The 16647-nt window shown below is 47.5% G+C and overlaps 1 protein-coding gene across 1 annotated transcript in view; it reads right to left on the reverse strand.

Annotated features, from left to right (window-relative positions):
• The window catches only part of LOC146178802 (uncharacterized), a 71249-nt gene that overhangs the window by 31632 nt on the left and 22970 nt on the right, over positions 1-16647 (reverse strand). The window contains exons 7-9 of the mRNA XM_084578558.1: positions 12788-12875; positions 10490-10534; positions 5421-5480 (exon numbers count right to left, since the gene is read on the reverse strand). Of these exons, the coding sequence (XP_084434684.1) occupies positions 5421-5480; positions 10490-10534; positions 12788-12875 (193 nt within the window). The remainder of the gene's footprint in view (positions 1-5420; positions 5481-10489; positions 10535-12787; positions 12876-16647) is intronic.

The raw sequence follows: 16647 nt of genomic DNA on the forward strand, positions 1-16647 counted from the left end.
CTTCGGAAATGGGCCCAGTAAGTCCATGCCGACCTGTTGAAATGGGAATTTCGGGGGATCGATAGGCTGTAAGAGCCCAGCTGGTTTAATGGGTGGTGTTTTCCGCCGCTGGCACTCACGGCAGGTACGGACGTAGCGGTGCACAATGGCAGCTAGCCTGGGCCAGTAGTACTTTCGGCGTATCCGTGCCAATGTGCGAGAAAACCCGAGATGGCCGGAAGAAAGGTCATCGTGGCACGCACGAAGAACTTCGTCATGTAGCGTTGTGGGTACTACAAGCAGATAAGCAGTTTCTGTTGGACCGTAGTTCTTCTTGTAGAGCACACCATCACGCAGGCAAAATGACGACACTGCGCGCCTGAAGAGCTGAGGAGGAGATGACACGGTTCCTTCGAGGTATTCAATGAGGGGCAAAAGTTCAGAGTCAGCCCGCTGCTTTTGGGATAAGGTGGACGTCGCGATAACGCCAAGGAAAACGGAATCGTCGTCGGAGCCGTCCGCGTGGCAGGGAGTAGGGGCGCGGGACAGACAGTCAGCATCACTGTGTTTCTTGCCGGACTTGTGCACGATTGTAACGTCAAATTCTTGCAACCGAAGGCTCCATCGAGCAAGCCGACCCGATGGATCTTTCAGGTTTGCCAGCCAACACAGAGAGTAATGGTCGCTCACGACACGAAACGGACGACCGTACAAATACGGACGAAATTTCATGACTGCCCACACAACAGCGAGACACTCCTTTTCGGTAGTTGAATAATTAACTTCGGAACGGGACAAAGTGCGACTGGCGTAAGCAATGACACGTTCTGCACCGTCCTGCCACTGAACAAGGACCGCACCGAGGCCAACGTTACTGGCATCCGTGTGCAGTTCCGTGTCGGCCTCTTCGTCGAAGTGGCCAAGTATTGGCGTACTTTGGAGACGGGACTTGAGTTCCGTGAAAGCGTTTTCCTGGTCGGGGCCCCAAAAGAACGGCTCGGCGTCTTTTGTCAGGCGGGTCAGAGGCTCAGCGATCTTGGAGAAATTGTTAACAAAGCGACGATAATACGCGCAGAGGCCGAGAAATCGACGCAAGCTTCGTTTATCCGCTGGTTTGGGGAATGAAGAGACAGCGGCCGTCTTCTCTGGGTCTGGGCTAACACCACGAGCGCTGACAATGTGGCCGAGAAATTTCAGCTCGTTAAAAGCAAAGTGGCATTTTTCAGGCTTTAGAGAGAGACCGGCAGATCGGATGGCCTCGAAGACAGCGCGCAAACGTTTCAGGTGCTCGTCGAACGTGTCCGAGAAAATCACAACGTCGTCGAGATATACGAGGCATGACTGCCACTTCAGACCAGAGAGTACAGTGTCCATCATTCGCTGAAATGTGGCAGGGGCCGAACACAGGCCAAACGGGAGCACTTTAAATTCATACAAACCGTCTGGCGTAATAAAAGCGGTCTTCTCACGGTCTCGCTCGTCAACTTCTATTTGCCAATATCCACTGCGGAGGTCAAGGGACGAAAAGTAAGTGGCATGGCGAAGGCGATCGAGGGAATCGTCTATGCGTGGCAGGGGGTACACATCCTTTTTCGTGACGTTGTTGAGGCGTCTGTAATCCACGCAAAACCTCAAGGTTCCATCCTTCTTTGCGACGAGGACAACAGGCGAAGACCAGGGGCTCGTCGACGGTTGGATAACGTCGTCCTGGAGCATTTCTGTTACTTGGCGGCGGATGGCATCACGTTCTTTTGAAGACACCCGGTAAGGACGCTGACATAGTGGACGTTGGTCATCGGCAACTATAATTCGGTGCTTCGTTAGTGGCGTCTGTCGGACCTTGGAGGTTGATGCAAAACAATCTCGGAACGAATTGACAAGATTATCTATGCAGCGTTTCTCACTGGGCGAGAGGTGCGGGTTCACATCAGTCTGAATGGCTGTAGGCGTCGCATTGTCGGGGTCTGACGTGTTGGTTAAAGCGTACTGGCCTGTACATTCTCCAAGTTCTTCAAAATAAGCGACCGCCGTGTTCGCCGTCAAATGTTGGGGTTCACATGTGAAGTTTGTCACTAGCACGTTGGCTTGGCCACGGACAAGTTCGACAAGGCCCCGAGCTACACAAACTTGTCGAGTTAGAAGCAGTGACATGTTAGCTTCAGCAATGCCACTCGTGCCGGTGCTATGATCACATTCGACTGTGACGAACTTGCTCGCACGCGGAGGGATCGTTATGTGGTCGTCACAGACGCGCAACATCGTTTTCCGGAAGTCCGTGTTGCTATCAATGGCTCGCTTGGTTGAAAACGATACCATGAGCTGCTCCCGAAGGTCTATAACCGCACCATACTCTTGAAGAAAATCCATGCCGAGAATCAGATCTTTGCAGCACTCTTGTAATACGGCAAATGTGCCAGTGAAAGTAAAACCGCAGATCTCTATGCGGCAAGTGCACATGCCAATCGGCGTCATTACATGACCACCGGCGGTACGCATCATTGGCCCAGACCAAGGCGTCAGAACCTTACGGAGTGCCGTGGCTAGCTGGCTGCTCATGACGGAGAAATCGGCGCCGGTATCCACAAGTGCGGTCACATCACAACTGTCGGCGGTTACAAAAATTTCCCCGGAAACAATGCGTTCGCAGCACGTCGGTAAGTTTATCGGATCGGGTCGTCGCCGCTCGGGCCGTCGCGTCAAATCGTCGGGTGGAGGCTGTTTAATCTGAAACGTAGCGGCGGCCCCACCCCCGGAGGTCGCCGTGTTTAGTTTTCCCGGTGAGGGGACGTGCCTCTGAATTGCCCAGAGGAAGAGTACCGAGTGGGCGAAGCAAAACGCTTCGGAGATGTCGATCGCGACCGCCGTTGTGGTGACGTTGGCTGCATCTCGTTAGCAGCCAGGTACTCCTCAATCTCCTGTGGTCTTTCGCCATAGCGGGGTCGAGGCGCGTTTGGTGGAAATCCTCTCAGGCCTATTCTCCGGTATGGGCAATTGCGAAGAATGTGACCAGGTTCGCCGCAGTGATAACAGAGCGGCCGTCTGTTGGGCGTGCGCCACAAGTGCGCCTTGCTGATAGCAGGACGCTGGTATTGCTGTGGCTCGACGGGGCGCAGATCTTGTTGCTGCTCGACGGGGCGCATGTAGCGAGGCGGTGGTCCGACAACGGGACGGAATGAATTTGGCTCGGGAGCAGGTCGACGTAAGACATCACTATAAGTCATGATGCATGGCTCCGGTTGTGGTGCTGGTGGTGGTGGTGGCTGCACCGCTCGCCGAATTTCATCACGGATGACGTCCACGGTAGAATAATTATTTGCAGAGGGAGCATTCAAGTGGAGGTTTTGCAGCTCTTCGCGGACAATGCTCCTCACAAGCTCCCGCAATGCCTCGCCGCTGGCTGCTGGCACGGACGAGCAGCAGGGTGTGGCCGCTACGCTTGCCTGGCGGCCATATTGGGTACTCCGTTCCTGCAGGGAACGTTCCATGCTGGTAGCTTCTCTCGCGAAATCTGCGACAGTTCTTGGGGGGTCGCGAATGAGGCCAGCGAACAACTGCTCCTTCACCCCGCGCATGAGGTGCCGTACCTTCGTTGCCTCAGGCATGGTAGGGTCGGCCCGATTGAAAAGCCGCATCATGTCCTCGACAAACATGGCCACACTCTCATTTGACTGTTGAGACCTTGAACGGATTGCAATCTCTGCATTTTCTTTGCGTGCACTTGAGCTGAATGTTGTAAGTAACTCACGGCGAAAGGCTGCCCAGTTGACAAAGGACGCCTCGTGGTTCTCGAACCACGTCTTGGCCGAGTCTTGCAGCGCGAAGTACACATTCATTAGCTTCCGCTCGTCGTCCCATTGGTTAAATGCAGCCACACGGTCAAAACTGGCCAACCAGTCTTCCACATCCTCTAACCGGTCACCATGAAATGATGGCGGTGATCGCGGTGCGAGAAGGACGAACGGTGGGGCGTTGCTGGAAGGCTGGCTTGTCTGGCTGCTCGTCGTGGATGTCATGGTTCGTAGCGGGGTGGACAGCGGTTCAAACTCAGGTTGTAGGCCTCGCAGGCGACGGCTGGCTTTATGGACAGGAGTCGCGTCCACGCGTTGATGAGCAGCGTCACTGACGTCTTCGGGGGCAACGTACATGGGATCTTACCCCGCACCTCCACCAAATGTCACCAACACACGTAGCAAGCAGCACAACAACCGAGCTGGCCCTTTTTTTTTAAGCGAAAACTCGAGAGAGAGACGAGGATGACGCTTAGCCACGTGCCAAGACATTCGGCCACTTGGTGGCGCCAGAAGATGGTCAGCGGTGTGGCAATATAAAAGCCTCAACATAAACAAAGCAGGTGTCTCAGTTCTGTGCGAAACCTCACGAGAGTTGGAGGCGACACCCTCCCGTGTGTGGAATCTATCTGCTCCAGCACAGAGACTTGAAAGCTAAGTTAAGCATTTACCCAACTGTAATGCGAACGCATCATAACACAAGGGTGGTTAACTTTGTGACTATAAATAAAAAAAAATCTAAAGAAGGTGAATGCAATATACAAGGGGTGAGGCCACTGAATATAGGAGAGATTGATAGTGCTTAAAAAAAGAATGTGCCGCATCACATAGAATTCGCATGCCCCTCCAGTTCCAAGAGAGCAAAGTAAACAATTATGAGGTAAAGATACAAAGTTATGTGCAGAACCTCATCGCGCTATCGCAAAGTCAACCATGCGCCTCAGAAGTCTCGTCATAAAATCTTAAACTTCTACCAGCTACTGAACAGCATGAAGAGCTGAGCATCTCAGACCTTTGTTCTTGGCAACATTTAAGTGAGTCGTTTTATTCTTGGAGTTATCCGAAAATTATTGTAGCAGCACGTCAGTATGAAGTCATTTGAAAGTGCATCGAATTCTGATACCGAGGCAAGCCGAGAAATCACCTTTTTGCAAGCGATAGCAACGTCAAGCTTTCCATGCACCCGAAGCGGACTACAGCACCCTGACAGAATGAAATGGAGACCTCTGCGCCTCTCAGTGTTTCTTTGGGACAGCACCATCAGCGGTGGTGAACTTCTTAAAGCTCTGCCACTGCTCTAATATGCAATGTGCCATGCCAGCTGCTTTAGATGAATATTTGTGGCTTGGAGCTTCCCTCAATTTGTTAAACCAGTGCAGCACGTTTTTTATTGTTTGCTCACTGGAGATTTGTATTGTAGAAGGCGAAACTGCACGACGTCATCGTTATGACAGCAAATATGGCATGTGCTTACTTGTATCTAGGAGGCTTTGCGCGTCCTAGGCTACCACAGTGCCAATCACAGAGAGTCCAGCATCTACTGTCAGAACGTGCTATAATCCATCGATACAGGACCACTTCAGTTTATCCCCAGCACGGTTCCTAGTCCATCATCGATGCCTTGAAGAAGCATCACGTCCCATCCGCACTCACCTTTGCCATGGTTGAATGGAAAGCAGCTGGCCCCTACATCTCCTTGAGACAGTCCAAGCCCTGCAAGCCATTGTTGGGAAGCCCAATGAGCAACTTCGCTCCGCAATGCATATCGCACAACGATGCAAACATAATCCCGAACACCACAAAGAGGTGTTCGATTCCGTGCACAAATGATGTTCATACACTGCACAGGATAGCTTTGTTATTAAAACAGGTTCAAAGATACTGAATAATAAAACGCGTATGGCATGGCACGAAGTAGAGTAAAACCATATTTCAGACTTCAAAGACAAAAAAAAAAAACATTTTTCAAGGGTTCAACGCAGCTGAATCAAATATTGAGCGAAAGCATTAACTGCGGGTGACCAAGCGTTCTCTTTTTCTTCCTCAGCCCACATATAAAGCCCCGCTTTAACCAGCCCGTATGAACGTGCCTTAATGGCCTATAGGGGTAACGTGAATGCCAGGGTCCTAGCAGGCAGATTCTGAAATAACGGTTCCATGTGAAACGAGAGACCCAAGTTGGCAGCTCCTGCCAGCCCATCTCTCATTTTTGTGTCACGTGGGGTGTGACGTCCCGTGCTGTGCCGTGGCTGCGACCGCGCTACGGCAATTTTTTTCCTCACACTCATATTCAATTCGTATCCGAAAATTTCAAATATGCAAACACCCCTATTTAATACATAAAACGCTGAAGTGAATCAAGTTACCTGCGACCTAAATGTGAAAAAGTATCGTGCATCCACGCTACGGATGCATTTTCTGTTCTAGCCCTGCTTTGCGTCGAAGCTACCATGAGCAGTGCTCCGACAACTGCCCAGCACGAGAGGTCTGATTATGTTGACAGTGCGCAATGCATGCAATAATCAGTCACTAGGATTAGAGGGGCCAACATTTAATACGGTAGCGAAAATTCCACAAGACAAACCGAAGTTCCATTCTGCGACAAAATGCTGCCATTACTGGAGTAGCAGACCACGTGGCAACATTTCGGGAAAATACCACCAACTTCCAGTGTTCTTTCTTCCAGGAGTGCTTATCATGCCTACTTATATTCAGCACCCTCTCTCCATCTCGTACTTATCTCAAGTCTGTGGTTCAAGGCCGCCAATCTGCAGACAGTTACAGCTACCAACTGCATTTTTAGACTCAGCGAAACCCAAGGAATAGTTGAAATAATCAAGGAGTGCTGAAGGTGAGCGAATTATAAAAACAACAGCCGTGTGCAAATACAGTTGTTCAAGGAAGTATCAAATCACTTACATCGAACTATTTAAAACTGGGTGTGGAACCGGAATTTCAGGTACGGTTCGGGTTCACGCCTTACGGGTTTGGGTTCGGCTATGGAGACACATTCTGAACTGGTTTGAAGTTGCCCGAAATGGTTAAAACGAGTTCAGATGAAAAAAAAAAAAAGCTTCGGGTGCATTTTTTAGTCCACTTTTTAACACTGTTTGCTTTCCTGTTCTAGTACATAATAAAATCTAAAATTCACACAGTATGGTTATACAGACTTCAGCAAAATGTTTATAACGAGTGGCCGACAATTAGAGCAGGATGGGGGGGGGGGAATGAATATTTTTACTGGTACGTAACCAACTGAAGCTGTAACAAGCCAGAAGTTAAGAGAAAATGTTTAATGATGTTTAATAAATAATGCAAGCACCACTGTAGCTAGTGAATGCAGTTCCTGCGCCATTATGCAGATGATGTACTAAAATGGAAGCCACTATGACAGCCTTAAGCACTACAACCGCCCGCACACTGGTGGCTGCAATCACTAGTCGCCACAAACAATAAACAGATTTCTTTATGGTTTGTTTAGGACCATAAACAGATTCATTTCTCATGTCTCTGCACACGAATTTTTATTCACTTAGACCAGGGGTTCCAAAATTTTTTGTTTGGAGGAACCCCAAAAGCCTTCAAATAGTTCCAGGGAACCCCCCTCCCCCTCAGAGCCAGTATCATATCAGCTGCCGGGTTAAGACGGCTCCTGTGCTTGTTCTTCAGATAGGCGAGGGCTGAAAATGCCTGTTCACACGCATATGTAGTTGCAAAGGGAAGCAAAATGTCCACTGCCCTTTCAAAGAGGCATAGAAACAACGGAGCAGTCCCCATCCAAAATTTCACCAAGCCTTCACCATTAAATTTTTCTTTAAGAGCAGTGCTTGCCCTGAGCTCTAAGGATTCTCGCGGAACACAAGAAGACAGCCCGCGGAACCCCTGTGTTCCGCGGAACCCAGTTTGAGAACCCCTGACTTAGACAACACTCATTCCCAGATGACACATGACACAAATTTTTTCCCGACCTCGTCCGATTCATATCGGTGAGGGTCGACTACATACCGTAAAAACCCGCGTATAATACGAACCCGAATATAATACGAGGTGAAATTCTGGAGACGCGAAATGGAAAAAAAAGTTTTTACCGCATATAATACGAGAGAGAAAAAACAAGACATTTATTGAAATCGGACCTCACACTTCAATCACTTTCATCTTCAGCAGCGCTTTCCTCGGAAATTTCTTTGTCGGACAAATCATCCCACAGGTACTCATCTTCTGTGCCATCGAGGGCGTTTGAGATGCCGCACTTCTTAAACGAACGGCGCACAAGCTCCTCTGGGATGCTTGCCCACGCGTCCACAATCCATTTGCACAGCGTGGCTGGCGATGCTCGCTTCAGCCGCCCGGCCGGCGTCACTGCAGGCTCACCTGACCGCATCCATTCCGCGTAGCATCGCTTGACTGCGTCCTTGAAGGGTTTGTTGACACAAACGTCGAGAGGCTGAAGTTGTGAGGTCATCCCACCCGGAATCACAACAAGTTCTGTGCGGCAGTCGCTTAGCAGCCTCTTCACCGAGTCGGCCAAATGGCAACGAAACGCGTCCAGCACGAGGATGGATGGAAAAGACAACAGTGCACCGGGCCGTTTGCACCACACTGACTTCACCCAGTCGAGGACAAGATCCTCGTTCATCCAACCTTTTTCATGGCATCTCACGATGACATTCTTCGGCAGCTCCTCACCTTTCGGCATTGTCTTGCGCTTGAAGATGACTTAGGGCGGGAGCTTGCGGCCGTCTGCCGTGCACGATAGCATGACTGTAACCCGCGTCTTCTCGTTTCCAGTAGACCGGATACAAACTTGTTTAGAGCCCTTCTCATGGACGGTGAGGGGCGATGGCATGTCTAGGTAAACCGGCGTCTGGTCAGCATTGCCTATTTGCCCCAGCTGAAAGTTTTTGGTCTTTCGCAAAGAAATCACGTGGCGCTGAAAAGCCACCAGCAGCTCTTCGAAGGATTCGGGCGGCTTTTGTGAAATCGAGGTTCGCCGGCGTAGCGAGAATCCAGCACGGCACATATAGCGATGTATCCAGTGCTTGCTTGCTTTGAAGGCGGAGCTCGGAATTCCCTTTTCCCTTGCAAGCTCCCTAGCTTTTGCCTGCATAAGCTCTACGCTCACAGCTAGATGCGATGCTCGCTGTTCTCGTACGAACTCCGTCAGAGCGAGTTCAATTTCCGGGAATGCGCCATTCTTTGGCCCGCGAAAGCTTCTTCGCATTCCCTTGCACGCGAAAAGGGCTTCTTTCTGTCGTCGCCATCCGCGAATGCTTCCCTCGGTGACGCCAAACTGCCTCCCGGCCGCACTGTTGCCGATGTTTTCAGCAACTAAAATCACCTTTCTCTTAAAAGCAGCCGAGTACTGTTTCCGAGACCCTGGCATCTTGCTCGTTCACTTAAAGAAAAAAGCGTGCACTTTTTCGCGAACCGTGGTTTGCACGAGAGCACATGCGCTGATGCTGTGCGCACTCGACGACCCAACAACGAAGAGACGACACCTCGACGTCGTGACCACTGCGGGGTGCGGCCACGTTAGGGCAACGAAGCCAAGCCGTAGCCGCACATCGATAACAAAGCCAAGCCGTAGCCACGCGGCAACAACGAAACCAAAACTTCTCGCAAAACTTTGACATTTTGGTTGGGATCCGCAAATAATACGAGGCGAAAATTTGGAACGCTGAAAGTTGGAAAAAAAACTCGTATTATACGCGGGTTTTTACGGTATTCGAACACCCCCCTAAAGATAACTTCGGGATGAAACCAGCTAAAAAGAAACTAATTTTACACACTGTCATATTCCACCAACAGGCGATAGCATAAGGTTGCATTTCAAACAGAGTCATGCTTATGTGATGCCCTCTGAGTTGAGGTGTCCATGGCCTACTGCACGCTATACTGTTTGCCTAGTTTGCAGGTCATGATATGCAACATAGCATGAACAGACATATGCTACCATGCTGAAATGCACGCCCCTTGCTGAGCTACACATCCTACCATTTGTACATGAACGTAAGTCACACAGTTTTTTTTTTTAAATTTGAAAATCAGAAGCAGGGGTGGGAGCATGACACTGCCACTAATAATAAGACAAACTATGTTTCTAAAGAAATATTCAGTTTTTTTTTCTACTTTTACTGCGCACAACACGCCTACTGGAGTGCTGGTAGTTGGCAGAATGGCGCTATTCCAATTGCAGAGACTTGCTTTTTGCATGCTGGGCATGCGCCGGGTCATGCGACATGACGACGCTTTCGGGGGAGTGTCAACGGCTGATGGAAGAGCCAACACCGATCGTTCGTACTTTAGTGCTGCCTCAAGTTTGAGTGTTTGACTCGAGGGGCGGCCACATGCTCAGTCACGAGCTCTCAGAGTCTGAAAAGCATTTGGCATTCATTCAAATTTTAAGCAATATTTTGCTCCTTGGACTGCTCAGTTACCTTTGAGCAATAGCCATGAATGCAGAAAAAAAAAATTTGTTGGGCACCCCATAGTGATCTCCGAACACTGCAGTTCCTCAGCTGCTGGCTAGTGAAATAAAAACCACATTGGGAGGACCGACTCGGGAGCCTCCACGAAGCATAGGAACAGCAAGGTGTCTCTCAAATGGCGCATTAGGCCTGGCACACAAAGTAGGCACGCGGGCCAGGAATGACCATGAAGGACCAAAATAGACGAATAGGTGGAGTCACCAAGCCCGTAGTCTAGGAGAAATGACTCACCATTTAGTGATGACGCCTGAGCAGCACAGGCGCGGCTTTCGACATCTGAAACGATGACGCGAAGGATTGAAGAAGAAACGTGGCATTCATGCAACATCCAAATTTTTTCACCGCAATGGGAAAATTACAACACAAGGAGCTAGGTTTTACGGCACCTCTATCAGACAGGCAGTAGATCACTTTTACTGAGATTTCCGCTATCAATCAATAGACGCACATTTTTCGATATTTCAATGTTAGAAACAGCAATCAACGGAGCACACTGGGAGAAGTGGGGAACTCAGAACAAATATTGTCCCAGTAGTCTAGACCAACAGTAACTACGTGGATTTCGTCTAAGGTAGCATTCATTTGAGTCACCATGTTATGGCTCACGAACTCATGGCTCTACAGGACCTTGATACTACTTCAACCATGAAGTGTAAAATCCTGCGGCGCTGTATCTATTGAGAAAAGACAAGCACATCAGTAATGCATAGAGGATGTCAGAGGGTGCTCTGAAGAAAGAGTAAACTAATGAACTGTGACCACTCCTGAAGGAAAACGCTATGTAATCGTGTAACAATGGCCAAGTTTCACCTCAAAATGGAACTTCAGCACAATTTATGCAATTCATTTTAATGTCATGTTATAATTTTAAAAAATCCAAACTTTTCTCGCAATTGCTGCGCAAGATTCTGCAATATGAGGCTAGATCTATCCATTTATGACATAACATCTAGGCATATTTTGTTAATTTTCAATCGCTTTAAAAGTTCCTGGTTCTGGCAAGTGCTCCGATCACTTCGCCTGGAATTGATATATGCAATATATTCTTGTTACAATGAATCCAGTTTCAGCAGATATTAGATTATAACACACTAATCTACCTTGCTTGCTTCATCTTACCAATCTGTGCCATTAACTGAACTTTGTTCAATGCAGATTGTTACAACACATACGCGGATAGAATGAACTCAATCAGGTGACCAATAATCGGCCTCCAAATATGGCAGCTCATGCTTATCTTCAAGTAATATATATATATAGTTATGTGTCCTGGCAACACACACGTCAATGAAAGTAAATAAAATGATAGTGGCCATTTTTTTTGTAATTGCAAATTCCGCTTGTGAATGAACGCCGAATAACAGTCTACGTGCCGGCCAACTAAAACAGCTAGCACCTAGTATGTCAGATCAGAATTATCGAATTAGGTTGAGCATTGGCAAACTACCACTGCAGGCTTTCAAAAGATCAGGACCAAATAGTTCTGCACGAACTCAAGTCTTCTTACCTATCACTACCATTCAAGACTTTGATCAAGCCAGTAAAAGGGCAGAACTAACCGACTGAGCCACTTCTGATCGTCTCATTATCTGTGCCTATGGTGTTGAATTCCAGTATGATACCCACTTCAAGACTGCCAGTTTTCACCAAGGCCACATTTCCCATTTCGAAAAAACTACTATGTACCAGCACCAGTGCGTCTCGGTGGCAGCTGAGGCGTGCAGTTCTACGTATCTGTAGCGAAGCCAACAGCATCACAAGAGTCGGAGGAACCTGTTGCCTCAACCCAGAGCATCCATATTGCCCACTTCCCCGAAATGCACCCACAGTGGCCAGCATTTAATCCCACGAGCCTAGCCTCATCTGCCAAACACCAAGGTCGCCGAATTAGTGATTCTATGCGCGGGATTGTGAACACAAACAGCCCTGCTACTACAACCCACGGATAAGCCAAAACTGCTTTTTGATTGGTTATGGTGTTTAACATGCCTCGCACCAGACCACGACTCCCCCGACAATGCCTTCAACAGCAGCACCTCTCAGATAATTTGGACCACCTGCAGTTCTTTACTGTGCACCGATATTGCATAGACAATGGGCCCCTTGCATTTTGACTTCATCGAAATGCGGCCACCGTCGCAAGGATCAAACCTGGCTTTCCCTCGGCTGAGTAGTTCTAGCCCTGCAAATACAGTCAAACCTCCGTGTAACGAACACGGACATAAAAGATTGTTTGCTAAAATGAACTAAAAGTGAAGTTTGGTTGGTGCATTCTTTATTATTATGCAAGTTTTATGTGTATAATGAAATGAAAAATTCAGTCAGATGGAGGATTAATTAAAACGAACCAGTTTCTGGCATTCAAATGCCTCAAAACGGGCAACACCAGCTCACGCCGTTTATTTTAATGGTGCGCCATGGCTTAGAGGGCTAACAGGCATCTCGATTACCATATTTACCTGTTACCTCTAGGCAGCGAAAGAAGCTCTCTCATACAAAGGGTCCACAACCAACTGGGGGAGTCCTCACCTGGGCTCAGAGAAAAGCGAATGGGCATCTCCTTGCTTGTTCTGATAACATTGGTCGCTTCCACGTCGGTACGCACAAGGACGGCCATCTGCAGAAAGACACTGCACGCTACAAACCTTGCTCATCATAGCTCAATGTGTACAAGTAATGCATATATAAAAAAAAAAAAAACGCTAATTCAGCTTTTAGGTGACCAGAAAACAATGCTCGAACTACCGAATAGGTCCGAAAAAATGGCTGAAAACCGTTTAAAGACAGTTTGATCACCCGCACAATGTCCACCTGCATTTGGGAAGAAACCCAAGCAAGAACAAAAGTTTCTCTCGGTTTCACTTACTTTGCACACACTATGGAGAGCGCTGAAAACCTTCGAAATCGCACTGACCTCAGCTACCCATTTCACAATGCAACACAATTGCAGTACATGGCACCTCTTTGCAAAACAGCTGCGTTGCCTGTGCTCCACCGCATAGTCAAACGGTGAAGAACCGCAGAGAAGAGCCCAGTGCAACAAAACTATGGGGTATGTTCCAAAAGTAAGTGTTGTCATTTATTCCAGAAACTTCATTCCCCCAAAAAATGCACCATGGCATCATGAAACGTATACCTTGCACAGACTCCACCGACATTCAGACATTTGTCACAGCGTGCAATGAGTCTGAAGAACCCGCTCTGGTGAAAGTGTGCCCTGCGATGCAAGGAATTGTCGAACAGCCTGCTCACCCTCACCGCTGCTTTGGAAGTGACGTCCAGAGAGAACAGCTTTCAATGCAGGACACAGGTGAAAGACCAATGGGGCAAGATCTGAGCTGTAAGTCGGATGATCCAGTCTCCCATGGGAAGCGACGAATCTAATCTTGTGTGCATCATCGCAGGGCACAGACTTTTACCAGAGTGGGTTCTTCAAGCTCACTGCACGCTGCGACAAATGTCTTAATAACGGTGGCAACTGTTTTTGGCGTATATTTTCGGGCAATAAAGTTTATGTGCGAAAATAAATGACAAAGCAGCAAATGGATGTAGGCGAGGGATATGCAGGGGTGGGAGCAGAATTGAGCATTTTGGAGCCGTTCAGAGAGCAGTATTAATGCTATTTTGAAGCAGCTTTGGCAGAAAAAAAAGTAGCTTTGGAGCACTCTAATTATGTTTTGGAGTACGTTCCTAGGGTCAGACACCATTGATAATTGCAGCTTTCTATTTCTGACATACAAAAATCCCAATTTCAATCCTTTCAATGCAATGCTGAATGCTTTTACAGAGTATGCATGCACATATGACAAGACAAACTGCCAAAACTTGCAATTATGTTTAAAACAACATAGCCTGACCTAAGCAACAATTCAAAACAGAGTGGCAGCAAACGGAAGCTTGCTTATGTATACTTCATAACCAAGCACCAAGTTTGATTTCAAGCTTCTACCTAATATTTTGACTTGACAGATTCAAACGTGGAGTCTCTACCACTTTGATGTGCTCAAGCAGCACCACTGGTCCGGACTTCACATCAATGGGTACATTTCCTCTATCTTGCGCATCCTTTTTAATCCTATGCCTGTACTGATAAATTCCCCAGTACTACTGGTTAGCACTAGTGCCTTCAAGAAGGATAGATGGCAATGACGGGCAGCCTTTTTGTCCTTCAGGTTCATTACTTCACCACCTCCTGCTGTGAAAAGCTCATATTTGCTCGAGCAATGCTAAGACTTCAGTTTTAACCTCTCAGCAACAAGCCCTGTATGCCTTTCCAGTATCAGTTTCTAGTGAATGGGGTGCAAAAACTCATGACGCTTCGAGTACAGTAAAACCTCGTTACAAGAGACACTCAAGGGACCCGAAAAAGATGTCTCTTGTAACCAAAAATTCTAAAAGCACTGTGTTGATCTGTTCATTGCACATCAGCATATAAATGCATTGCACACATTAACAGGAAATTGTTCAGGAAAGCTTAAAGAAGCTATTTATACAAGTATGTATTTTTGTGAGTGCAGAGTGTATTCCTTCCTAATTCTGAAGCTAAAGCCCTTCGCATTGCAAGCCTTCCTGTTGCTCTAATACCTTTGAAGCACTCTTACATGCTTGTCACCCTCAGATGCTGACACTTTTCCTCTGAAATTTCCTCATAGCCAACCTCTATGGCACATGTGTTATTTACTTGCGCGATAATTGCAGTCTGTAAGCTCTTCAGGAGCACACAAGATCCACATCTGCAGATACGAATTCCTCAAAAGATTCTGGTACCTCAGCAGTCTCTTGGATGCTCGCCCAAACTTCTTCAAGGAAGCTTTCCACAGTATCCATATATGGGCCCTCTTACATCACGTCACCACATTTAAAGCCTGCTTGTCTGAAACGGTTTTTCACAGCTTCCCACCTGAAATCACCTGAACAGCAAACTTTGCATCAATTACTATTGTACAGTCTTGCTGCCTGTCGAGCAACAGACGTTCTACCAACCGAATGCATAATGCCTTTGTCTACTGGTTGAAGGTAGGGTGTGGAGTTTGGAGGCAAAAACTAACTTCAGTGGCTTTGAGCACGAGAACTTTGGTGCTGCAAGAAGCATTGTCCGCAAAGAGAAAGACACCAGGATTCTGAACTTTCATCTTGTCATCAAATTCTAACAGCGAGGTGTTAAAAATGCTGGATGTCATTCATGCATTTTGATTTGCTTTGTAGGTGACAGTAATGTGATGCCAATGGCTGAAACAATGGGGTCGTTTTGACTTTCCAATCATGGCGAAGCACTCCTCCTCAGTTCCCGACATATACGACAAAAAGGATGCTGATATGGAACAAAATTTAGCTAAGGGAATCTGAAGTGCATCATGTACAAGTTGGCATGCTTCAGCTGCATTGCATGAGCACACCTGGGTTGTGTCTCTTCTAAATAGTGAAGAATTTACTCCAGGGACTTGCCAAAGTTGTCTTTAGTAACAGAGTCCCTTGTAACCATGTCTCTTGTATGCAATGTTGTTAAAATGGCAGACATAAGAAAACCAACCAAACCATTTTCAAATGTCTCTTATAACCGAGTGTCCCTCTAATGGTGTCTCTTGTAACGAGATTTAACTGATTTAACTTTTGTTTGATGCAGGCCTGATAGGCTTGTCATTGACAAAAAGGCTTTATAGTGAAGCACCTGCTTGTTTTCGCAGCAAATGAATTAGAACAACTTGTTTAGTCTTTGTAGCCAAACGAGTTTTTCAATGTTTCGTGGTGGTTTGCATCACCTGCTTCACTTGCTGCTCTCTCTTCGCCGGTGATTCAAAGGGCTGAGAGGATGTGCTATGTCATCAGCACAGTGAAGTTTCTCGCCTCCAATCGGTCGTGGCTCATACTGAATTCACTTGCGAACAAATATTTCTTATGCCCCATGCTTCCGCAATTTTCAAGTTTTGTTTGTACTATTAAGCCGAGCACAAGACTCTTTATACCTCTGCCATGGGTGTGCTGCCATCATTCTCATGTTCAGCTAAATTTGATAGTAAACATTGCGGCAGTCAGTTTGGAGCAGTTTTGGAGCAGGAGAAGCCGTTTGGAGCAGAATAAAGCAAATAGAGCAGCAGGCATTCCACCCCCCCCCCCCCCCCAACCATTCCTAAATAAAAGTGACAAGAGCAAATGGAGCAGCACTTCCACCCCTAGATATATGTGCAGGCGTTCCAAAGCCCCATGCCATTCCCAAATAAAAGTTAATAAACAATGACATGCTAGGCAGCATCCGAAACGATGTGACCGGTCGACGTATGCATCCAATCGCAGCCGCTGGATGGCGTGAAGTTAAGAGAAAACCAGAACTATGCAACTGAGCTGTTTCAAAAATATGGCACTTCTGATCGTCAACATGCTTGCTGCAGTGT

The sequence above is a fragment of the Amblyomma maculatum genome, chromosome 9, assembly GCF_055883805.1.
Source record: "Amblyomma maculatum isolate TAMU_Amacu chromosome 9, ASM5588380v1, whole genome shotgun sequence".
NCBI lineage: Eukaryota > Metazoa > Arthropoda > Arachnida > Ixodida > Ixodidae > Amblyomma > Amblyomma maculatum.